This window comes from Callorhinchus milii, unplaced genomic scaffold (assembly GCF_018977255.1).
Source record: "Callorhinchus milii isolate IMCB2004 unplaced genomic scaffold, IMCB_Cmil_1.0 Scaffold6, whole genome shotgun sequence".
Classification (NCBI taxonomy): Eukaryota; Metazoa; Chordata; class Chondrichthyes; order Chimaeriformes; family Callorhinchidae; genus Callorhinchus; species Callorhinchus milii.
The window spans coordinates 30,472,234-30,499,532 of record NW_024704747.1 but is presented as its reverse complement, the minus strand read 5'-3'; the positions used below and the strand labels follow the sequence as shown (position 1 = coordinate 30,499,532).

Here is a 27,299-nt window from a genome sequence, read left to right as displayed (position 1 = left end):
TTATGAGAAAGTAAGTCAATATATATCAAGTGCATAACTCAGAATTGGTCAGCAGACAGTTTTGATTTTAATGTAGGTAATTGTATATTATTCTGCATAGCTTTATGTTCTTCAGGCAAATCAATGAAAGGTCTTCAATTTGCCCACAATTCACTTTACAGTATATTTTGTGAAGCGCTTTGAGAAGTCTCGAAGACGTGATAAGACGCTGTATCAAATGTAAGAATTATTATTGAGTTATGATGTCTTGTTTTACTTATACTAGTTTTTACTCATGATTTGTTTATCCTGCAGCCTGAATTCCAAATCCGTATTATGAGAAACAAGACTGCACAATGGGATTTAGCCTTGATAAACTGGCAGCCTTTGCATTCCAAATACAGTATGACACCTTCAGGATGGTGACAGACATCCAGATTACTGTGTGAACTGGCTTTGACAAACCTGCAGTTTTGAAATTCTAACACACTACAAAGCACTTGCTTACAGATTATTCTAGGTTTATAAATAGCGTCAGCAACATATTAGAAAATGGCTTTTGTCTTGGAATTATTGTCAACTCCTCATGTCTTTCACATGGAATTGTACATACTTGTTGGGATTTCAGCATGAGTTGCAGATTAACTGCAGAAATACTTCTGTTGCCATTATATTTACATAAACAAATAATATTTATTTCAGGAGTTGTGCAGTTCAACAATAATTTTTTCTTTAACATAGAGTCATCTAATGTTGTTTATTTCCCACTCATTGTATGTCAGTTTGGCTCAGTTTCTGACATTCTTGCCCCTGGGACAGAAGGTTAAAGCCCCATGTTGGGGCTCTGAGCTCCTAGTCTGAGCTGACACTCCATTCCCAGTGCTGGGGGAGTTGCTCTGTTGTCAGAAGTGCCGTCCTTTTGATGAGACATTAAACCAAGGTTTTATCTGACTATTCAAGTGGATGTTAAAGATCCCATGACACTATCCGAAAAGAAAGGAGAGTTTTATTTGGTGTCCTGGCCAACAATGCTCCTTATAAAACTGGTCATTCACTTTATGGCTGTTTGTAAGATAATAATATAATAATCCTTGCATTTGATATAGCGCTTTTCACATCTTCTAAACGTCTCAAAGTGCTTCACAGAATATACTGTAAAGTGAATTGACCGTATATTTGTGGGCGAAACGCGGCAGCCAATTGCACACAGCAGCGTCCCACAAACAGTCGTGGGTTGATGTGACCAAATTATTATTGGTTTCTTTCTTTGGCGTTTATTATGAGGCGTGTGGAGTAAGGAAACTTGTCCAAGGTTTTGTCGTGCTGGGAATCAAACCCAGATCTCTTGCTTACAAGGTGAGCGCTCTAACCACTGAGCTATAGGACTTCACAAGCCTAGGATATAGTTATGTGCAAATTAGCTCTCATGTTAGTCTACATTTATCCACTGCGACACTTTGCAGAAACTTAGTGAAGGGCCGTGAGGCATTCTCAATGTTATAGGGCTATATTACATGTAGAGATTATTCCAACGGTTGCTTGCGAGTTGTAAGGTCATTTTGTGCTCCTTTGTTCTTTATCTCTATTGTTTTGCTCAGTTTCTTTGACTTCCACTCCCTTCTCCAGAAAATGCCAACTCAAATTTGGGTTATTGTTCCATTGACCCTGGACCAGGCCCCAACCCACCCAGTGAAACCTTCCTCTTTGCTAACTGCTGAGGTCCGATGTAAAATCTCACACAATAAAACTCATACAAAACTGCCCATAACTCACCTCATGTAATTAGAAAATTGGAAATCATTAGGAATTAGAGTTGTTATAAGAATGTGAAATTGAAAATTTCACACTGTTGCAGTGCAGGTGCTATTTTAGGTTGGGAATAAATGGGCCTTCATATTCCTTTGAATTTCATTTCATTTGAACTGCTCGGGATTAAAACTTGATTTTATTTTAATGAGGTTTGGAGAAAGTAATTCTGAATGGCCTGAAGCAATATTCTGTGGACAAATATTTTCTTCAGCAAGTTGTGCCTTCCATCCACAGCTGCAAATCAGTCACATCATTTTCAATCATGTTAAGAAGTGTAAGCAAAACATTCTAAGTTTGAAATGATCAGAACAACAGCACATTTTGTGGCAAATCAATTAAAGAAAACTCACGGGATTCCAACAAGCCTTTGCGGTTTTGAGGCTTCATTTGTTCAGTTTGACTCCAAAGCTTGCCAAGCTAGGTTTCAAGGTTTGGCAAAACCAAGGCTCTTCTGGGGAACAGCCTGCCATTGTATGGTCATGTAAAACACGGGGAGTGGGAATAGAGAGGCTAGGATTTTGACAGTAGCAACCGGAACTGTGTTGGAAGTTAAAAAAAATGACAAAGCAGGCAACACGTGGAGGATCTGTCAAAAAAAAACTGACAAAACAGTGGCGTGTAACCTCTGCACAACGGAGCTCATGTATTTCAGAGGCACAACAAACTGTCAGCACTTAGAGTATGTTGTTGTTGATAGAATGGAGAATGCATCAATGAAGATGAAATCGGGAGGAAATCAAAGCACCTTGAACCTGCATTCTGTTCAAAGAGAGAATTCTCATTCAATTAATTGTAAATTTCATTCTTTAACACATGATTTAGAAAGGCAGTTTTTGAGGCTGTAAACACTGTATGACACAGAATTGGTGCCAATGTTTATTGTTCATTACTATTCCCAAGGATTTTACTATATAAGATGCATTCTATGGTTTGCAAATTCAGTGCGTTTTGATTCTATAAACAGTTAACAACTCACGAAATGGAAGCCAAATCTCAAAATAATAGTAGTTCATTGCAAAATCCTACATGTCTGAGGAGGCAAACTTTGAGCATCGAATCTTCATTGTTCTAATTCATTGAGTAATTATCTATCTATTTAATATCACAGTTTTAAGCAAAACAAAAAGGAAATTGTTAGAGGCTGGGAGAACGCTGAATCTGGGCAGGAGGGATTATATTGATGCAGTTTTGCCAGAGGCTATTTCGTCTGTATCATATACCTTAGAAAAACCTAACCTGCTAATATTTCAGATCTGAGCAATACGGTTCTACACAACTGAGTTAATGTTTCACAAGGGAACCTGTGAGGTGCTTTTAATAGTATAGGCGGGTGTTATGGTACATATAGTATCTTTGTTATAAAACATGTAATTTATAAGCAGAAGTTAGTTTGAATGCACTCTCTATAAAAATGATATATATATATAACCTGAATTTTGTTTGCTAGTGCCACCTTAATGACAGAATAAGAGTAATAGGGTTTGAGAAACTTATTTTTGTAAACTGTTCAGAAATACCGTAGCTATTGTTTGCAGTAACTGGGTCTGATAGACTTGGAAATATAAGCACTTATTTGGTACATTTCTTTTCCTTGTATAAAAATTACTTTTAACAATAACGCTTACATTTTCGAAAGCCAAATCAGAATTTCCTTTAATCTTTCACATGTTATGTTGTATGCCCATTCTTGTAAAACTGATGGGATTCACAGCGGACGAACATTTGATGTTAGGATGACATCGTCTGAATGTGTTTGATAATATTTGTTAGAGGAGGCGAGGTGTTTCTTACGGTAAGGTATTCTTTCCCACGATCGTGATTGAGAGAGGCAAGTCTGTAAATACCGACCGATATAGAAGCCTTTTGGACTGTATCTGGAGACTCGTATCTGATCACACCATCACTCACACGCGGTATTGATGATAACTGACAAGCTGTAAGTTAATTAGCACAGAACTTACTAATTAGGATGTACAAATTTTAATTTGAAAGTGATGATTCCTATTTGTGCAGTCTGTTCAAGTTGCCGTAATATATCTAGTACTTGAAAGGAATGCATCAATTAGTGACAAACTACATTTTTTCACAAAATAATTCAGCTACTGATAGTCCAAAACATAACCTCTGTTTTTCCTTTGGTTTAAGAATATAAAATGGTGGCCATACTTACAATCTTCCAGAAGTGGGCTTTCAGTTTGTTGAACACTGTCCTGAAATTGGGGATCACCCCAAAAAACAAAAGCAGTAAAATCGGGTCTGTTAATTAGCAAGGAAGACAGGTTCTTGAATTAGTATGTGGCGCTAATTAACAGGAAATCTGATGTTGTGTTGTAATTACCACCAATATTTTTGACATAAGGAAAGATTGAAGGTGAATTATATAGATGATAATTGAGTTAAAAAGTTTCAGGATTAATTAGTTTTGTGTGTGTTTGTTTTTAGGAAGATGGACAGACTCCTGCGCCTCGGAGGAGGGATGCCAGGACTTGGGCAGGTCAGTGTCTCCTGTTAGCTTCTCAACACTCACAGGTTTCAACGTAATGAATGAACTTCTGCAGCAATATCTCTGCATTTCTCAGGTTACGTTACCTGGCAAAAAAAATGTTCTTGACATTGAGTGTATTTTTTGACATACTTTCAGATTGAACTCGTTTCATCTGCTTTTCTGGGTCTTAATAGCACCAAGTTGTGGCTGGTTCAAAGTTCACTTTTATGCTGTGGATGTGAAACTGCTGCCTAAGCAATTGGATTATTCATTGCAATAAATTATCACTGAATGCCCAATATTGAATTGCTTGAAATATATACAGCAGTGGATAAATAGAATACTGTACTGTCCATTGACTGACATGTTAATTATTTACCTTTTCAGAAGTCTATAACGTCTCACTTATGCTCATTGAATTATGAATCTTTGAATCTCAAAGAGTATTTGTAATGTGCACTCATCATTATATATACACAGTAAAACCCACATAAATCTCATTTGTATAAATTGTATAATCACCTGTTGTACATGCACCCGAGTCCCATTCAGTTTTCTATCAAAACCACTTAGATTTCTTTCGATACTAATTTTATAGAACATTTCTCTAATATTTGCCTCCTCCACCCTAATTGCCCTCCCTCAAGCAAAGTCTTCAAACCATGTAGATCGTATTTGTTAATTCCTCATTATTCAACAACAACAACCTTGCACTTATATAGATAGCCCTCTCCACCCAGGGCAGCGTCTCAGAGCGCTGACTCCGAGCCGGGGGGCAGAGGGGAGTGGGGAGGTAACCGTAAGCACGGTCGAACAGTAAAGTTTTCAGGGGACTGGAGAGAGGGGGCAAGGCAGAGGGATTGTGGGAGAGTGTTCCAGAGTTTAGGGGCTCTGTATTCGCTGTACTTTAAGCCTTAATAATAATAATAATCCTTGCATTTGATATAGCAACTTATCACATTGTTGAGACGTCTCAAAGCGCTTCACAGGATATACTGTAAAGTGAATTGACTGTATATTTTGTTAATGAAAGCTTTTACGGTAAATAATACGAAGTGTAAGCTTATTTTCTCAGATTGATGGTGGAGAGCGAATCGAGTATTTTAAGGGTTAAGAGAGCTTGAAAGAATTCATTTCCACTTTAATGACCTCGGCTTGCTGGGCTAGGACGACAGGGAATGTGCTCCTGACTTGTACGCATTTGCCAATTAACACCTCTTATAACAGGTTGCCTCAGCTCATCATTGAGCTGGGGACAGCAGAAGTAGTTTACATTCGGCTGATATTAAGCCAGGCTGTTTTCGATTTTCTGTATTAAATGAAAGCTTTAATGTTTATCTGTACCAAGTAATAATGGTGGTTAGGAGGGGAATCCGAATGCTTGCTTTGTTCTCCTAAAAAAAAGCTTTTTTGTTTGAACACGTTTCTGATTTGGGGATTGCTTTGTATACCGTACCTGATGATAAATGCAACAAATCCTTTCTGTTGGTTCATAAAGCTACAGCTCAAACAGCACTTTTTAAAAAAAATCTCAAATGTGCTCTTAAAAGTCAGGTGGAATAAATTTACATTTTTGTCAAAATATTCTGAAATAGTATTCTGCTGTGGTCAGGGCCAGGATGTTTCTGTACCTTACCTATTGGATTATTTGCAACACGCAAAGCCGTTTGGGAGCAGAATTAGAAACGGCAACGGACAGGCATGGAAAACGTGGGATTCAAAATGCAAAACATTCAGAAATCGCATCAACCTTGTAGAAGCTGAACTATTGATAGAAATGTCTTTCAGACTCTATCCAGTAGCCCAAAATATTCTGTTTAGATAATTCCTCGATCCACAACTGTTTGTGGGACGCTGCTGTGCACAATTGGCTACCGCGTTTCGCCCACAAAATACACAGTCAATTTACTTTATATCCTGTGAAGTGCTTTGAGACGATCGAATACATGATAAGGCGCTGTGTCAAATGCAAGGATTATTATTATTAAAACATTAAATGGGTCTAGAAGATCATAAGAAACACAATCCTCAATGTCACGTAATTGCGTGTGTGTCCTAAACAATGTGGTTTAGTGTAGGGCGTAGTCAACTGTCTGGTTTCTTATAAAGAATCTTCCAGAAATTTATGCTAATTGCTTTTTCAGTGTTCCTTGGTTTTATATAAAAAGATATATTTTTAAAATAACAGTGGTGTAGTTTAATTTATTTGAGCGCAAAATAAATCAGTGTAGGTACAAGTGGCAGGGTTGTGTATTATTACTATGTTTTTGTGGGCCTGAAATATGTTATCACAAGATCTGCTACCGATCACAATGGTGTGAAAGTCAGGATGCTTTGCAGACAAATTGGCTACCTTTCCATTGACTCTGTGAGTGGAAACCAAAGCATTTCAACCACTGCACACTCTTTTCCAAATCGGGAATTTTCAATCTTACTGCTCGGTGATCTCTGGGATAGGTCAATACAGGCTAACAAGTGCCTGGTACGTCAATACAGGCTAACAATTGGATTGTTGGTCTGCAGCAGAAGTCTGACAGTTCAACTTGCCACTGTTTCAGAAATAGTGGAAAAGCTGGTCGGGGCCACAGGAAGAGAAGGGGGGATTATTTACCGTGTTGTCCTGTGTGTGTGTATGGTGTTACCTGTGGAAACGATTTAAATAAATTGGTATGAGAGGTAACTGCCTCTGGTGAAAATGGTGTGCGTGCGTTGATAATTCAGGGCTTCTGTGGTATTATCATTAGAAAATACACACAAGGCTTGAGAGGAGAATTCTGACAACAATGATAACCTTAATTCCAGAGATACATTTCTCTCCAGCAGTTCTTGACTGATCAAGGTTGAACGGTTTAATGCCATATGCAATGAAAAACATAGAATTGATATTATAATGTGCTCGCTCTTATGTTCATGAGCAACTGATGGTGATTCAAAGTATTACAGATTGTTTTTTCCTGCCTGTGATACTGAACAGTCTTATTTAATATTATCCTAAAATCAGTAAATATTAATACAGTAGTTTTATATCATTTGATAAGGAATGAATGACTGTTTGATGGGTTTTACTGTCCTATTTCCACACAGCAATAAAAGAACCTATACTCGTGAATATATTGTTTTCATTTTTCACAACTTCTGTCATCATAATCTTGCACCAGCTTCCAACTGTAGCATTTACTTAAGCTAAAATAAATAGTGTCAATGTACTGTGCAGCACAAAGTGACACTTTGGTATATGTTTAATCAGCAGGTATTTTATTAACATATAATAAAATTGGCTAAATAATTGATACCGGTTCACACCATGGAAAAGGTGGAGTAATCTAACTAATAGTGTTAATAAATTTGCTAAAAGGACTGAGCAGATAACACTTTGAGGTGTTAGTTTTATGCTGTTATAATGGCAAAAGCCTTTTTTAACACTTTGTCAACAAGAGCAGCCCTAGTGAAACTGGAGGTGTATACGGGTTCACATATTACTGTAACTGAGTGAGCTGATGATGTTTGTTTGGGCTTTGGTATACCTTGGGATTCATATACTTGCCACATAGCGAAATAACTTTCGCTAACCCAGCTATTATATAATTTGGTTCATGAATGGAGGCAGGTTTCAGGATTTCAAATGAATAGCCTCAATTATGTTGTTGCCAAATTGTAATCTGTAGGTGTGAGGGAGCTGATTCCCTCTAATGATAAAGGTCAGCCTGGAGCTAACTAACTCCCTGCCATAGCATTATTTGATCGACCGACCTGGACAGGGCTCAGATTATTGCCCAGCAGGCAGGTCAGTTCACTGACTAACAGTTTGTAGCAGCGCTAGGTGTATAAGATTCGCAAGCCTTATATAAACCGTGATGGGATGTTTAAATGGCTTGCAGCTTGGCTTATTACCAGGGCCATCCTCATTTACACAATCCTGTTCTGAGCAGCTTGAACACTTCTTGTGACCGATTAATGCTTGAGGGCAAAAAAAGGGGTCCTCGAGAGTGATGGCTTTATCATATTACGTCTTTCACTACATTTATGTAAAAGCTTGTCTCTGTACGAATTATTTCTATTAGTTGTGAATAACGGTGGCTTATACAATCACTAGAATAGGAATCGGAATAATTCTTGTATCCAACCTGAGGATTTTATAAAGCAATGTTCCTCTTTCTGTAAACTATTTGTACACTACATGTATTTTAATACAGTATTTAATTTAATATAATATTACAAGAATACCTCATTTTAAATTTGTGTTTTATGAAACATAAATACATTTTAAAGGAACTATAAGCCAACATTTAGCAGCTTAACGTTTAATCCTTGAGAGTGAACTTACCTCAATGTTCAACTGAGCTACCCACCATATGATAGTATTTATCCCAAATGAGTCGACATTTGGAATTGGATTTCTTTGCTATATTGACTGCAAGGAAGATTTACTTTGACTTCCACTACAATAATAGATGATCAGGATAGTTCCACATTTGCACTGGTCCTGATTTGTGTGTGTTTTTTTAACCATTTCATTTTGAAATGAGCTCAGGTCTTGTTTGCTCATATTTATCTTGTTTTTTTGTGTGCCTGTTTACATGAAGCTATCGTTTTGCAACTGGAGATAGTTTGCTTGTAACCAAGATTCATGTGTTTAACACAAACAGGGGTTTAGTAGCCAGTGATAACAGTTGTAAAGTGGAATTTGTGTTAGCTAATACACTGTTGTGTTTACAGCTATGGAAATGACATTTATATTTTCAAATGGGGATAAAATAATGTCATTTTGTTTCCCCGCAGGACTTCTGTGAAGTGTACATTTCTTGTCTGTATTTAACAATATAAATTTTGGGAGCTGGCCGTGGTTAGTAGTTGATTAGCTGATTGACAAATTTGTTGATTATCTAGTTGGTTCACATAGGGAAGTGTGAATTTTGCTTTTATCACAAGAGCCACTGGAGTCGACAAATGAGGTGTTTTTCACACCGTGAGCAGAGAACAGAACCCCAATGGGACTCTGGAATTCACTAAATTTGTCGTCCTCATTAGAAACAAATTCTGCACTGATTTTTATGAAAAAATAGTGGTTTGCGTGTAGGTAGAATGTCCATCTACATAATTGGAACAAGGGGACAATAAAAACTTAATTTTCTTCTAAGTGGAAGAATCCTGCAAAACAGGTCAAGAGGTATTGTTCCCAGAGTGATTCAGAACTTCATCCATTAATCAGGATAAGATCAATACAGTCTAATGAATCTAATGGAAACGGGCAAGTTTAAACTGGCATTTTATTGTTTTATATATTTTGGTTTTGGTTTTAAATTGTAATTATTTCTGAAATGCCATTCAAAGTTTTGATCAGATCTGGTAAGTAAATTGTCCATCTTGAAATGATGAAGATGGGAGAGCCTCTGTTGGTCTCTGAGCCAATTTCAGAAACAAATGGTTAGATATTGTATATTCTATCCATTTTCAATGCTCAAACCAGGTCAGGCATTTACCTATTGAGCTATTGATGGAGCCCCACTTCAGTGTCTTCTGTTATTACTTCAGTACCATCCCATATTTTACTATAATATTAAAAAGTAACTGCACTGTTGATCTGCCTATATTCATCTTAAAATTATTTCTTTTTAACAACATGAATTTCTTAATTTTAAAGGTGATTTAATAGGTGACATGGGGTGATTAGGTTTAATTGGTTATGATTTTGTTATTTGTGGAAACTAAACAATTATTAAATAAGAAGCTAGCAGACATATTAAATAAGACACTAGAAAATATTAAACAAGATACCTATTGAAGATTTGTTACTTTAAGTGCTGTACCCTTCTCTGTGAGAGCTGTATAGTTCGTTCTGTGTCAGATACCGTGTCAGATTCGTGCAAGTATCTGTATCAGATGAATTCCATTATGTGGATGTCTTTGAAATGTGACGAGACAGGAGCTTTCTGAAAGCCCATGTAGGATGTATGGTGTATGGCACAAGTTGTTGAAGCAGAAATTTTCAGAGCTTGATGGGTGTTCAAATTCCTCGCTGTTCATCTTGCAGTCCTGTCTGATTGTGGAGGATTTTACTCCGGATTAAATTTTAAATTATAAATTTGAGACTCGGCTGTGATGGATTTCCCTCGTTCTCTAATTCTGTTTTTCTGCAGAGAAAAAACATTATTGATTCGGATTTTTGCTGTGGAAATATTTGACATTTAATTTCAACCCAAACGGATTCTAAGTATTCGATCAGAAGATTCCATTTGAACTGAACTACTCTGTATCTGTCAAAGCTGTTGCTGGATCTGAAGTAATAAAATTAACCCTTTGGGAACTATTCTGCATGTCTCACCTTCAAAACACAATTGGGAAAGGGGTATTTGTTCTGTGTGTGCATCCCTGTGTGTAGGTGGGAGAATACTCCATCGATGGTGTATACTGACTGGGTGACCATGTCACTGAAGGCTACATGTTTGATGTCTCACACGGTTACATTCATTGCCATCAGCCTGCTTTCACCATGTCTCTGATACGTACTCCATTGTAATTACTGCTTACCATCAGTGCCTCGGTCTGATTTTGAATGCTTCCACTATTTGAGTGTGTACATATATACTGTATATTGTCTGGAATTCAAAGTTCTAATGGGTGGGGTGGTCCTAGCTTGTCAGACAGCGCTCTCAATGAAGAATGTTGTTTCAGAATGTAAAATATTATGTGTGTTCAGATTAGACAATTAAACAACTCATTGAAATAATGTGGTCGTAAATATTTTTGGTATAAGGTTTAGTTTAGATTTTCTATTCAAAGTGGTACCCACACGTCTGGCCCGACGTTTACTTTCTGATGAAAATGAAAGAATATAAACCATCTGAGCAGATGACTCAGAAAACGTGACATATAGCTTCTAAATAAAATTATTACACACTTAGAAATTTGTCATTAATATACATTTATTTATTTCAGGGCCCACCAACTGATGCCCCAGCAGTAGATACAGCAGAACAAGTCTATATATCCTCACTGGCTCTATTGAAGGTAAGAGTGGGTGTTTAATGCTTCTTTCATAACATCGGATATATTGCTTTGGGCACAATAGGGATCCTGCAGTCCATTTGACAATCCATGACAGAGAACCCATTTCTTGGTACCTGTCTTCATCTCATTTTTGCCTTTCATTAAAATATTGAGAGCTATTTTATGTTCTATGTGCTTAATCAGTTTAAAACCTAGAATATTTTCTTTGACCTTCTGCAAAACTGTAGTGACGTACGTCTTAAATTACATAGAAGCAAAACCATGCGTAAAACGTAAGGAAAAGCCAAATGTGCCAGCGCCTTGGGACGTTCTCCCGACTTGAAAGACGCTATACAAATGTAATTTTGTTGTTGTGTTTGAATTCTGAGGATGTATTAAAAAATGATAGCATTTGCACAGTATGTACACAGCGTAGGCTACTTCCTGTTGTCTGGTGTGAAAATTGTAGAAAATGTTGTATTTTGGTTTGTCTTGTTGATGCACAGATGCTGAAACATGGACGGGCTGGAGTGCCTATGGAGGTGATGGGCCTTATGTTGGGTGAATTTGTGGATGACTACACCGTCCGTGTCATTGATGTGTTTGCAATGCCGCAGTCAGGCACAGTAAGTAACAGGCACTTTTATTTTTATTTTAACCACAAAATAATAAAGAAGAGATCCAGTACATATTTTCTGTTTGTGATTATTGGGCGCAAACTCTCCTTTGAAATGATATTTTTCGAGGATCGAATGTGATTTTTCTTTTCACAGGGTGTCAGTGTTGAGGCGGTGGATCCTGTTTTTCAGGCAAAAATGTTGGACATGTTGAAGCAGACAGGCAGGTAGGACATTACATATATCTATAGTATCAAAGCCAGGGTCTCCAGAGCTCGGTATTATACAAACAACTTTTCTAGCCATCTCCAATAAAATACAATCATTGTATTTTCATGACAACTATTCTGCAAATGCTACAAACTGTTTAAAATCTTAACTCATGTTGCTGTGTTATTTTGTTATTTCTTTGCAGTTTGACATGATACCCATCAACAGTTGTCTTACGCTTGTTCAAATACCGTCACTGTGAAAAAAGCTTAAAAATTAATGTTAACAAAAGGCTCAGCAGCGCTAGCGAACGGTGCAAATTGCTTCTTGACTGAGTTCCTGGTCCCACTGCTGCTTTAATTGATATTTGAAGGGTGGATATTTACTCTCAAGTGCTGAAAGGGTAAAAACTGGCTCGGGGAAGGTGTGGTAACAGGGTGAAACATTGAAAGCACAATCTACCACTGCTAATGCACATCCTTTTAATGATAGCACTCCTTTGTCACGCTTTCTTCATATCCACACTTACATGAATCTATGCTGAATGACTTCCCGTTTTTCGTACCTTACAGTATCTTCGTGCTGCCGGGATTCTCTTACTAAAGCTGCATTAGTATTGTTTGGTTCCTTGTTCAAATGAGAATGCTGCCTTTTATTTATTTACTTATTTATTTATTTATTTATTTATTCTTTTTTTCAAAAACACACTCAGCCACTTTCAAAATGCTCTGTTTTAGGCCTGAAATGGTTGTTGGCTGGTACCACAGTCACCCTGGCTTTGGATGCTGGCTTTCAGGAGTTGATATCAACACTCAGCAGAGCTTTGAAGCGCTGTCGGAACGAGCTGTTGCTGTTGTAGTGGATCCTATTCAGAGTGTAAAGGGGAAGGTATGATCCGATCGTTCTTATTAAATGTGTAACCTGTTTGACATTGAATCTCATGTTCCTCAAATGCGCACGTGATTTAGATTCACCCTTTGTGTACCGAAAATTTACGTAGGAATTAATTACCCGCACTTGTTTCTCCACATTGTAGAGTTTGAAAGGATGTTAATACGTTTTGATTGATTAAATATTTAAAATTTAATTCTAGAGCTCCGTGGAACTGCGCATTCATTTTTGAGCATTTCCTGAATTAACTAAAATTGAAGATTTGTTACTTTTTAGTTTTCATGCTGGTTTAAACCTTTAAAAGGCTTAAAAGTAGAATTGTGCGTTCATTAAAAAAAAATCTGGCATTGCTTCAGCTTCTCACTATAGAAAGCTTGTTCGAGATTACATGGTAAATTCTTCATTAATCGGCAAGCTACTATGGTTGGTTAAGTGTCCGTATATATGTGTGTTAGAAGAGATGACATGTTTACCAGTGAAGTGATCCTTAAATATTTAATGTTTATTTCTGTTGGTGACATGGTTTCTGCTGAATAGCCTCATGATGCTCAGTAAAAAGGAATTGTTTATATAGAACCCAAAGCAAACTTTGTATATTATAATCCGAGCAAGAGATATTTTTACTTTAATACACAAAATAATCATTTAATATACATCAGTGCAATGGTTATAGATTTTATTTTAAACAGTTCACTGATCAGTTTTGTAAATGGAATGATTCTCTTGAGTCATTTAACAAGTGGATCTTGAGTATCTGTAATTTGCTATTTCACTGGTTGAGATGCTAAACTAATTTGCTCTTAAATAACTAGATTTTTATGAAATTTGAACAGTACAGTAATAGGCCAAATAATAACCCAGATTTATTTCATAGGAACATGCAATTGACAGAATCTGATGAAATTATTTCAGTTTTATTAATTACATTTCATTGGAAAAATTAAGTGAATTGAATGATATTTTGCTATAATCGAGCTATTATTTATTCAAGAAATAGGTAATTGATAACATGTAGCATTGTCAGAAAGGCAGTTACATTACAGTTTGGGTTCCTGTTCACCTTTATTGTAGTGTGTTTTTTGCTGTTTTGTTGTTCGGTGCCTTTCTTTTTTATTCTCTTCTGGCCCCATATGCCATTTTCCTATTTCCTGCCTCATGACAGCAGGGAGCAGGTCTATTATCACCTTCACAGAGCTGTCTGCAAATGTGAGAGGCAATTCGATTTTGCTCTACCACAGGGAGGGCATTTTATAAAAAGTGCAGAACATAAAGAAATTGACTGGGTGGTTCTCTGGCTTAAACTACTGCTGAGCTGTCTTGTTGCAGCATGTACAGATAAAGTTAATGAAATCGCTAACTGAGAAGACAAATCATTACTTCGGTATTTGAGAAAGAGAAGTATATATTGCGTTCCGTGATAGATTTGATAATGGGATGATAATCATTAATACTACATTAAATGCCGTGTTTGCGATTCGAAACTTTGTGCGTGCGATGCAAGAAAAACACCCCTTTCACTTGAAATAGAGTTGGAATATGTATGTTTTTTTCACAAAGTGAAAGATCTTTCCCACACACACCTGTGTCGGAGAATTATTTCTAGTGCTTCATAAATCTTTACCAAAAGTAAAAAAGTTACACACTTAATTTCTCTGTGTTAATACCAATATAATCTCAAAAACGGATTCATGTATCTGTGATTCTCTAGTAATTTATTTAGTTATTATAACGGTCTTTTATTTTGGGGAGAAGCACTGTTTCCCCCTTTCCCTTGGATCCTGGCAAATCCTCTCAAATTGCAGGTTCCTATTGTGGTTGTTATGTAAAATGTGGTTAGTCAGCTGTGCAGATTGCAATTAGCCCTCAGATTGGTTAATTGGACAGTGAGCACATGGGTGCTTGTGGTTTTCAGTGTGAATTTAAAAATGTGCTGTTTAATTATGTTAGGGCAGTGCTGCGGGGAGATGGAGTTTGAGTATGTTAAGTTACAGATGATTCCTGTCACTCAGGGAGAATGACGTGCCTTCAAAATTACTATTGCTATTTTTCCTTTTGATTGTGGCATTCCGTTGGTGGCTTGACCTGTGTCACTGAAGAGGAACAGCAAGAACTACTTGTTGACCTGCTGTCTTAATGCTGTGATGAGGCTAATAATCAGGTGTCGGTCTGCTATGAGATTTATACCATTTGTGTGCCGTTGGTGATCCTGAACCATAAAGTGCTGAATGTATAGTCACTGTCCTATTGAAATAGTCACACCTGTTTTATAGGTACATAATCTATGCTGTTGTAGGCACACACACAGCACCATACCAAAACTTACTCAGGCTATGGTACCAGACCTGAATTAATTGTTAGCTTTCATCTCGTGTGTATTGCATCTGATTTGTAAAGATTCCTTCTTTGAAATTATTTATTAATGCTCATTTCTCTCTCATGATTTTCCTGATGGTAGTAAAACTGGTCTGTTCCTTTACTCATTTTTGCTCATTAATGTTTGTTTTAGGTGTTAATTTGAATTCAGTATCGCAAACTCTGAATTAGTTTTATTCCGAGTTCCCATTTCTTGTTTATGAAGCGACACATATGAGACGTTGTACAGTTACCACCCAAACAGCAGAAAATAATCTCATCCTGTGGGACAAGATCCTTGTACTCAAATGTATCCTCACGTTTGGAAAAATTCTCAATGATAAGATATTCTGTATTCAGAGGTGCTGTTTTGATTTTAATCTTCTCATTCCTCATTTAGATTTTCAATTCAGCCATAGCTAGTTGTATAGATATACAATCTCTCCGTGAGCTGCTGATGAATAAACTTGTGTGACAACTCTCTTCCTATTATGATATTTGTTCACTAAATATACAGTAAATTCATGCTACAGTATGTCCTGTGAAGCGCTCTGAGATGTCTCAAAGACGTGATATGGCGTTATATCAAATGCAAGGATCAGTATTATTTAATATGTAAAACTGTGATCAAATTTGGCCAACTATTAACATATTAATGTTACATTTTCTGGATTGGGACAGTTGAAGCTGTTTTAGCCGGTTAGTCCACTGTTTTGAGATAGACAATGGGAGTCGGAGGAGGGAATAAATAGATTGGTTAAATGACGATTTAAAGTTAGATATTTTAGGAAAATAAACTAAAAAGATTGGGATGGGTTAGATTAAATCGGCAAAAGTGAAACATGGGAGGGAGAATGTGACGTCAGAATCATTTTTAATGAAAATATCTGAAGTGTTTGTTTCAGTTTGTAATTAATACACTAGAATAAGCTCCTCAAAATATCTTTATTACTGTGATATATGCCAGTTATGCTATAAGCTTCGTGTCCATTCCAGCTGATATTTACCTGGAACCCCACAAACTGCAGTCAGGTTGACAGGAGCAATGTGACACCACATTCCGGAGGCTATCTCTTAGTTGCTGTCACATACATCTGGCCTGTGTGCTGTGAACTGTGCTCATTTCATAAACTACTTGATGTTTGTTTGATTAGCAAGACTGTGGACACACACAGTCCGCTTTGCTTAAACTTTGCCCAGAGAGAGAGAGAGAGAGAGAGAATGAAATGAAGCCATCACTATAATTCTGCACCTGCCCACTGCGCTCCCTTTGCTAAGTTACCACAGCACCGAAGCGAGTGTCTACACTAATAGCCGTGCAGAGGAAAGTGATGACTCTGATCAGAATTTGGTGCAGCAAACAGCACAACAGTTGTGTTGTTTTACTGTGTCTTCAAACCCACTGAGCTGATTTGGGTCAAATACAAACTGGTAATAAATACGGTATTTGTTTCTTGAGTGGCACACTCGAATATACACTCCCATAGCTTCACAACTGGCCACCCATGTTGCAAACCAGTTGGGTGACGAGTTGTGAAACTAAGGAGTGACATCTATCTGCTGTGTACAGACTCCTCCGATTTTGTAATTGATTTATAGCTTTCAAAACCTGTCAAAATATTTGTTGTGCAAACCATATCAACCCCCTGAACTCAACAAGTCACAAAATAGAATTTGTGAAAGTGAACACCATCTTTTTGTAACATGTTCACACTAATAATAACTCTAAATTGCACGAGGTTTGAATTCTGCATTGTGATTGTTCTGAAGAAATCATCCCACTTCACACTTCAGCAATAATAATAATTCTTGCATTTGATATAGTGCCTAATCATGTCTTCAAGACATCTCAAAGTGCTTCACAGGATAGACTGTATCTTAATCCTAACAGTACAGCAAAGCGCTAACCTTTTACAGTTTAATCTGTTGGTTACAATATTTTAAAAAGGTAACTCGGCAAGTCTAACATGAATGCGAACATTTTCAGTCGTGTATAATCCAGAGATGCTAACATGTTTGGATCACAATATATTTATTAGATTTTTCATTTTTTATCACTTGCTGCCCACAAAATATACAGTCACTCCACTTTACAGTGTATCCTGTGAAGCGCTTTGAGACGTCTCGAAGACGTAATGTTCTGTATCAAATGCAAGGATTATTATTATATTTCTTCCTCTCATGGGATTGTGAGTTGGATATAGTTTACAGTTTAACATGATGCACTTGCTGATCTGGTTTCAGTTACTGAAAGCGGGAAGCTGTATTTTAACTTTTCCACTGTAACCTCCTGCACCAAATACTGAATCCAGAGGAATTGACTCCCTATTAAAGTTAATAGTAATGGGGACAAGAAGTGAAGCAGTCTCCAAGGAGAAAAACAAGAAAATGCACGCACTCTCAGGAATCTCTTTTCTTGAGCTAAAATTGATGTTTTATAAATAATTTCACTGTTTCAAACTCCGAGCTCACCATCGGAGTGATTCAGTGATATTCATTTGGCATCAGTCAGTTTCATTTCTGTGTGCTTTTCATAGAAATGGCATCAAAAGTAAGATTTATCTGAATTTTTTATGCTGTGGGCAGACCAGGGACAGAGGCTGATGATGTTCACTTGTGGATGCTTGACAGTGCATCACAGCATAAATAACCAAATGGTCACAGAACCTAGCCGGGCTCCTCAAGGTCACACGTTTCTCTTCATTTTTAAAGAAAAAGCAGAAACAAGTTGAGTAGTTGATAACGGGTCGGTTGCAGGTGATAAAAGAAATTTGAGATGGGACATTAATCTTTTTACCAGCTTGGCAATTTGCTGATTTACCTCTGCCTTTATTTCACACACTTGTGTTTTTTTTGAGGGTTTGGGCGCAGAATCATAGAGCCTTGTTCTTTCTCTCTCTGGTTAGTTTTAGATCCGGTTTGTTTTATTACTTTGGAAGGTGTCACTGTGTGAATTATTGTCGCTGTATGTATTGTAAGTTTTGCCCACAAAATATACAGTCAATTCACTTTACAGTATATTCTGTGAAGAGCTTTGAGACGTCTCAAAGACACTATATCAAATGCAAAGATTATTCTTATAAAACCGTGAGAACATTTTTACATTTTGTCCATAAAGCTCTCCATGCAGATTTCATATTCGTTTGGCAAAATATTTCATTTTCATTTCTAATTACAGTATAAGAAGAAAACCTTTTCCTTTCGGGTGTGTAATAATAATCCAAACCTGACGATATGTAAAGAATGTTGTTGCGAGTTAATTATATTTGCAAGGTCGGGGAGAGTGCACACTTCGTGCCAAAACAGGGTTACGTAAAGATCTAGCCACTTACTCAGCTGGTATATTTCAATTCATTGATCTTAGTTATAAATTTTCTTTCATAACAGAAAATAGTTTGCGATTATGTTTATCTTCCAAACAGTAAAATTCCCAGCAATCACTTCTGAACTCCTCTGCAATAAAGATGTGTTAATTACAATCCAGACAAGGTCTTCCATTATATTAAAGCTACTAACAAGAAGACAGCAGGAATCACACATGTAAATAGCATCATCAGCCTCCACTTAGTCCTGTGTTTTGATCTGTGGGTTGTGCTCAGATAAAGGTGCCATTAAAATTTAGCTCTATGAAATGGACTCCAAAAGAATAATCCAATTTATTCCAAAACACAGACCTTTAGCATGAATTTAGCAAACTTGCGATGTAAAAAATATCTGGTGTTCTGCTCGAGTCCGTGCAGAACTCAACAGAACTGCAAAGTGTTTTTGTGGCAAGCAGACTCCTACAGATATGATTTCTGGATAATTATTTAAATAAAAAATAACACAGTTTTAAGGTGCCTGGAAACAATTTTGTGACGGTAAAACATTCCATATCAAATCAAAGTTAATTTCTAGCTTAACTGTTGATCAGATGCATGTCCCCGCAGGGAGTTCAGAAGTGAAAGTCAAAACCCAGCTTGATTTTTAGCTTCTACAGTTGAAATAATCTTCTGTGTTAATTTGTCACTTGTCTTTCCATCATCCAAAAATAAACAGTCCAACCTTGGATGTAATTGATTTTGTTTCTTGGGTGTGATGTTATTCTTATTGACATCTTTGAGGTAACATAATTGCTTCAACATCAAAGAATTGAAAAATAAGTAATTGACAATCTTTTAATTTTAATTTAAATTCACACAAATAAGAATCAAACCTTTTTACATTTGATTCAAACAATCAAATAATACACTGGTTTGGTCATTAAAAAAAGCATTGTATGAAATTGTAAGACTTTCCTTCATAAAGTAATATGAAACTAAACATTAAATTGTTAGCACTGAGAACAGAAGACTTAGGTCACTACTTTGGAATCTTTGTAGAGTTCACAGCAATTAAACACGCTCTGTAAATACGATTTGATTTTTAAAGATGCCACTTTCATTTAGGAGCCTAGTTTTGAAGCCATTTATCATCATTACACTAACCTGACCTGATAAACACATGATACTTTTTGTGCATGTTATATAACTTATTCCTTATGCATTTCAATCATTAAATGTAAATTGCATCACTATTCAAAAACATAAAATATTTTCTCAAATCATGTTTGCATCCCAGAAAAGGTTTAATGATAGTGCAGTATAATTGCATGTTTGAGAGATCTTATAATACCATGAGCTGAATGCACAAGGGAAAGACCACAGTTGAATTTCATACCATACTTTGTATAAACATCCATTANTTTTTAATGAATAGTTCTGACCTCACTTCACTGCTCATGCCATTTTGTGTTTTGTCCACCAACCGGTTGTTAGTCGATTAGCGGATCACATTTTCGGGGGTAATAATTCCTTTAAAAAAACAATTCAATAAATAATTTGGTCACTCAATCCATGGCTGTTTGTGGGACACTGTTGTACGCAATTGGCTGCCACGTTTTGCCCACAAAATATATAGTCAATTCACTTTACAGTATATTCTGTGAAGAGCTTTGAGACGCCTCAAAGACATGATAAGGCGCCACATCAAATGTAAGGATTATTATTATTGTGCAAACACAATGCAGTGTGATGTCCTGTACTTGCTGTTTACGTTCTGATGCCCTTCAAACCACAGAAAAAGAGCCTTTTGGAGGGTTGTGAATAGTGAAAGCGAGTTCCACTAGGGCCGTTTCTGAGTTGACTGCAGTATAATTAACACCCGACCTACCCTATGCTCATTAGTGAGCCGGGCATTAATGAGTCTGTTATATTAATATGCCTACTTAAGGGGAATGATTGTTTGGGGATGAACTCAGTTGTTCTTTCCCCCAAAAAGTAATTACAACATATTCTCCAGAAACTGGTAGCCTAGAAGATCTTGTGATTTCTGTTGTGTTTATTTGGATCTAATTCCAGGTAGCTGCTTGTTAATGTGCTAGTTGCCTTGAAGGAGTTGCTATAGTGATTTGGTCAATTTGCATTAATACAGTACTTCTACCCCTGACTGTCTGAAGTGCATAAACTGCTTTAAGATGTGAGACTTGGAATACAGTTTGGATGAAAAATGAAACCTTTTCAGTTCGATGGTTTGTATTATTTTGAATAGTAATATTGCTAAATACATAGTGTAATATATCATGTTCTCAAGATGCTGCCTAGTTTTGAGGATTATTTAATATGTTCCTGTTGTACTGTATTTGTGTGTGTGTGCGTCTGGTTCAGTGATAGCACTCACACCTTTGAGTCAGAAGGTTGTGGGTTCAAACCCCTTGTTGGGACTTTGAACTCACACAGCTGTCTCGACTGACGTTCCAGAGCAGTGCTGGAGGTGCCGTTCTTTGGATCAAAAGTTAAACCGAGATCCCATTTGCCTGTTCAGCTGGTTCTCTCTCCTGGTGTCCTGGCCAATGATCCCTGAATAAAATTGGTCATTCACTTCATGACTGTTTGTGGGACATTGCTGTGCACATATGGGCTGCCACGTTTGCCTACAAGTACACAGTCACTACACGTACATGTTCTGTGTACTGCTTGAAATAGAGGAACCATACTATTGATGGCCATAGTAGAAAAAATGGAGAATTACAATTAAACAATGCTTGCTACAATTTTAACACTTATTTTACATTAAAAATGGAGCAAAATCGGTTGTGGGAAAAGTTTCATTAAGGATTCTCGAAGTGGTTATCATATATAATTGCACAACTTTCTATTAGAAAGCAGACTTGAAACCTGTTATAATATATTCTGTGAAGGGCTTTGAGACTTGAAGACGTGATAAGGCGCTATATCAAATTTCTGTCTTGTGAACCAAAAATCTGGTGTATATTGTTGATCTCATGGGAAAGCTGACAATTTACTAAGGCTGACAGTGTGATGGGACTGAGTTAACATCATTAGATATAGTCATTAATCCAGGATGCTTCAGTCATGTGGCCGTTTCAGTTGATGTTAATTCAGGTCTCACACTTCCCAGTGATTTACCCAGAAGTCATTAAATAAAATATATTTTGATAGGATTTAGCTAAAGTTAAGATCATAAGAGATTGTGGAGTCCTGTAGCTTATTGATTAGAGTACTCAACTCACAAGCGAGAGGCCCTAGGTTTAATTCCCGGACAGGGTGAAACATTGGGCAGATTTCCTTACTCCAGGCGCCGCTGTTTTGTAGCTGTAAGGAGTAACCCGATTGTTAGTCGATTGTTGCACTGTATTTCCGAGGATAATAATCTCTTCAACAATTTTTTTGAAAATAGTAATGTAATCACTCAATCCACGACCATGTGGGACGCTGCTGTGCATAATTGGCTGATGCGTTTCACCCACAAAATACACAGTGAATTCACTTTACAGTATATTCTGTGAAGCACTTTGAGACGTCTCGCAGACGTGATAAGGCGCTGTATCAAATGCAAGAATTATTATTATAAGTTAAAGCTAATAATAGTTTTTTTGTTAAATGGCTTGTTTTGTCTAAACAATAGATATTTACTATAATTTAATGTAATTAATCAGAGTTTCCTAATTTGGTTAATTTGATCACCTGGAAGAAATATTAATGACAAATCAAGATTTTTAATAGTATTTCTTTTTTTAAAATTTATAAATAATATTGTGCCACCGCTATCAGCTATATAATTTCGGAAGAACAAAGGGGAAATAGATGGTTGCATTAATCAGAATTCTTCAAAATATTTTCAGAGGTATAATCCTGGCGATGAAATTGCCTCTTTAAGGCCTTGGATGCTTGTTAAATATGGTGATTTGTTTTCACACGACGAGGTTTTAAAGGGTGAACTGGTTAAGCAATAGTGTGAAAAATAGCTGCTCGCTCAGCTGCCTCAACATTACCAGCTACAACTCTCTGATAAACTCTATGCTTTCAACTGATAAAAGATTGTTTGTATTGGCACTTTTTAGTGATATTATTTGTATATCTGTTTTCCCTATTTGTTCCAAGGAAGCAAATTGCGGGGGGAGGGAGTGGGGTAGCCCAGAGCCACAATGGGCTGCTTGACTGACGTGCCTATTGGTGTGCTACTTATACCCTTCTGTTCAAAGTGATGACAAAAAAGTGGCTTATTTTGTATTCTTGGCAATTTTGAAATAATTTACTTCCTCCACAAGTTTAGTGTTGATATGCAATCTATCTCGCCCACAAAATACAGTCACAACCCTTTACAGTATATACTGTGAAGCACTTTGAGACATCATCTGGGTCCAATGTCTCAGAGGCTATAATATAATGAAGTGTGAAATGGCCAGTCACTGCTGAAGTGACTGCCTGTGTGTTGAGTGCCAGGTTGACAGTCTGGCTCAGTTAGTAGCACTCTTGCCTTTGAGTCAGAGAGTTCAAGTTCACAGTCCAGCGAGACGCAGTGTTGAGGGAGAGAGTGAGTCCAGAAGGAAACTTGGGCCCAGTTTTATACCCTTTCCGGTTGACCAGCTTCCTGGCACTCACTGTCTGACCTCACACCACATACTAGATGAGGCACCTGCCACACCCCAAGGCTGCTGATTCAAGAAAATTGGCTAAACAGGTTATATCAAATACTTGTATTTTACATTAGTTTGGATTAACATTTTCTGTCCACAGTGAATAGCAGACCAGTTCTTTTTCAGCATCAAGTTTTTTTTAAAAATTCAAACTGCACTTGGAATGCATTTGAACCAGAACTAATATTTGCATTATCTTTTACAACAGATACCTTCCCCATTTGTTTGACGTGAGCACTCCGCACAACAGCTTACAACTCAATGGGAAAGCATTCCATTATTTTTCACTCAGACTCGAGAAAGGAGAAGCAGGGGACACAACAAAATCATCCTGAAAATTGCCTGAATTATTTAACATTTTATAAGCTTCAAAATAAAACAAAATATAATACTGTTTATAGATACGTACAGTATGTACAGAGTATATTGCAGCAAATAATAAATGTTAGAAGAGTGGACAAGAATATTGTGAGGAGTTTCAGCAATATTGGTCAGCTATCTATAATTTCGTTGTTTAATTTACAGAAACAAAAAAATAATAATATGGTCACTCAATCCACGACTGTTTGTGGGACACTGCTGTGTGCAATTGGCTGCCGTGTTTCGCCCACAAAATCTACAGTCAGTTCACTTCAGGGTATATTGTGTGAAATGCTTTGAGACCTCTTGAAGATGTGTTAAGGTGCTGTATCAATTGCGAAGATTATTATTATTATTACAGTACACCTCCACTTTTCTACTTTCCTAATGCCGTTTAACAAACTAATGCATTTTAACTTTTATTTCAAATATATGTTCCAGATTGGCAGTGATCAGATTGAGAGTAAATAATCTGAATGTAATATTTGGTTATTATCTTTATTATGAGATTACGGGTTGTACGAAAGCTTTTTGTGTTTGGGAGAAAGGAAAGTGGATTCTCCTGGGATAATGAGTCCACATAACTCAGGGGAAAACCCCGGCTAATAAGGGTTTAATGACCACAGTGATTGTCCGTGCCTCTCTCTGTGGGCTTGCAGTGTTCCCTCTTCCACAGTGGAAGGATGATTCGCTTTGACACTGGAAATCTTGAGCTGGAAAAAGATTGCTCGCAATGTCACCAGAGAGAGGTCCTGTCGAGGGTTAGGGTGTGATTTGGACGGAGATGGATTAAAACTGTATATGATCATGTAAAGTGCCATCTTGTGCAATGTAAAGAAACATCTTCATTTTTTTCTGACTCAGATTTGCAAATACTACCATTCAAGTAAAGGATTTGGAATATAACATAATACAATATCATATTGCAGATTCTTGTTGCTGTTTGGAATTGATGGGCTGTTTTATTATTTCTGTCTGGTTCTGTAAATGTATCTACGTAAATATTTTATTGATAATGTAAAACTAGCTAGGTACAAAGAAGTAACCTGACAAATGACAGATGACCTTGGCTGTGGTTTCTCCTGGCTTGTTTGTGTCTTGTCCTGGATGTGACACTGATAAGGGACATCTTAATCAATGAGACAGGGGACAGACTCTTTACTTGGTCAGGGTAAGCAGAAGCATATGACTGCAGTAGAATGCAAGGGGGAGTTCCATGCTGGCAATAATTTTCTTGTCATTTCGAGTATTGTGATCATGTTGTTGATGTGACAGGGCTGGGCTTTACATAGAATCCCTCAGCCTGTGCTCACTTTCAGTCTTCTTCGCTCCCTGTCATTCATATTGATTAGATGGGATCTGGGTAGTAAACATATGTAAGGACAACCGACCTCTCAGTTATAGCATGACAACGCGAGTTGACTGAATTATACTCTACTATGATTCTAACAATGGAGTTTATTAATAATTTGATGAATAATTAGGCAGTAAACTGTTGTTGTATCTGTATATTTCCCCTACTGATGTTGCATACAAATGATGTGTTTAATTGATGTCACCTTACATTACAGGGTATAAAGTGGTATGCCGATGGCACAATCAGCAGGAAATTCCTTCTGTTTAGTTCTTTATTAAGTCTTTGTCTGGATGGAAGCCAAAGCCAGATGTGACACCAAGGTTCTACTGAAATGGAATGACTATATTTGTCTTCTTTTTACCCAGGTTGTTATTGATGCCTTTAGACTGATTAATGCCAATATGATGGTACTGGGACACGAGCCAAGACAAACGACCTCAAACCTTGGTCACCTCAACAAGCCGTCTATCCAGGTAAAGCCAGAAAATCCAGCACTAAACTAGCATGTCAATAGAAACATAACAAGTTACAAATATGGAGCACCTTTCAGATCGGGAGGATGTCTCGAAACATCCTCAAGTGACTGGGAGGATGGGATGGGGTTGGAGGGAGCGAGGGACAGAGGGGAAAGATGACTGAAAATGCAGTGTGGGGGAGGGGTGGTGTGCGGGAGGGGCGCGGTGTGGGGGAGGTGGGGGGGGGGGAGCGGTGTGGAGGAGGTGGGGGGGGCGATGTGGGGGGAGGAGTGGGGGAGGGGAAGCCACATGTAGGCTGTGAAGGACAGTTGGGAATTGAACAAGACATTGGGGTTCCACACCATGACGAGGAGTGAGTGAGCGTTATACAGGTCCACGTGGTCAAAGTGAACAGTTAGAAATGACATTTTATATTCCACTGTACAAAAAGAGAGAAAAGCTGCTAATTGTACAAATAGTTTGAAGAGGTTATGATTTCTAGCACTGTATCTTAAGTCCTACATGTACTAAAAACACAATGTACCTCTCAGCCATTTTGGATTTCCTTTTACAAGACACTTAATATTCTCTGTTTCTGATTTTCATGCCCTGATTAAGTCTAGTAATAAAAAAAGGTATGAATGCATCCGATTGCAGTATTAAGGATGACGATCTGTAGGAAAGTACTTGTAGTGTTTAACTTGGACTTTTATTCAAATTTAAAGTAATGATAATGAACAGAAGATATACTGGGAGCTTTGCCTAGTCACAAGTCCACACATGCAAGTTTCAAGAGAATAGTTCTCTGACCCTTTAAGCCCCTGCTGTAACGACTCCTCTTGTTCATTTTATCACATCATTCCATGTCATTACCTCAGGCAGTGTTCCACAGATAAATAACTACAGTGATATGCAAATATAGCTGTATGCCATTTGCTAAAACACACATATATATATATATAATTTAGTGCACTAGAGCTATAGATTTCTAAAAAAAAAACTTTATTTAAATGATCCTCACTTCAAAAGCTCCTCTGTGGTGGGCATGAACTACCATATTTGCTTAAGGAAGAAAACCTACTTTGGATATATACTTATAATAATAATAATAATCCTTGCATTTGATATAGCTCCTTATCACCTTATCCAGTGTTTTTCTATTGTCTAGTAGACTACAGTATCAGAGATTGTTGTGAAGGAGTTCTACTGAATCGTGCTATGTAACCAGTTTTGTTTGAAAATTCCTCATTGGGGTGTTCATATTTGACCATGCTATTGTAGATTGCACTAGTCAAATGCACTAAATGTTATTTACATAATGCATTTGTATTGGATTGTTATCATTTCAACCTTCCTGTAAGTTCTGCGAAAAAGTGGAAACACCAGACTATACAGGTTAGCTTAGTGCTGGAGGAGTCGCCATTATTACTGTTCACTTATATCCTGTTTTTCAGGCCCTGATTCATGGATTAAATCGGCATTACTACTCAATCACCATCAACTATCGGAAAAATGAACTTGAGCAAAAGGTACATTTGCTTTTGTTGAGTTTAGTTGCTATTTAGATTTCTAACTCTTCTAATTGTGGCCTTGTCATGGTGCAATGCAAAGAATATCTTACACAGTCAATAAGCATGATTGTCAAATGTTAATTGGTCTTGGAAGCTAAAGGTTAATCTTCTGTAAAACAACAGCCCTTTCTATTTCATCCTGTTTGGAATACAGGAGCTTATTTGCACAAAGGGAAGAGTACTGATTTATTTTTGAGTGTCTGGAAGAGATGTATATGTAGAATTAAAAGATCCTAAAGGACTGACGGCTCAACTCCTTTCCTTATGTA

At 37.2% G+C, this 27,299-nt stretch overlaps 1 protein-coding gene across 1 annotated transcript in view; it reads left to right on the top strand.

Moving 5' to 3' along the window:
- Positions 1-27,299, top strand: part of psmd14 (proteasome 26S subunit, non-ATPase 14) — a gene marked incomplete at its 5' end in the record, with an annotated part of 30,974 nt that overhangs the window by 2,182 nt on the left and 1,493 nt on the right. The window contains 7 exon segments of the mRNA NM_001292758.1: positions 4,231-4,282; positions 11,210-11,281; positions 11,767-11,886; positions 12,034-12,104; positions 12,825-12,975; positions 25,370-25,477; positions 26,914-26,988. Of these exon segments, the coding sequence (NP_001279687.1) occupies positions 4,235-4,282; positions 11,210-11,281; positions 11,767-11,886; positions 12,034-12,104; positions 12,825-12,975; positions 25,370-25,477; positions 26,914-26,988 (645 nt within the window).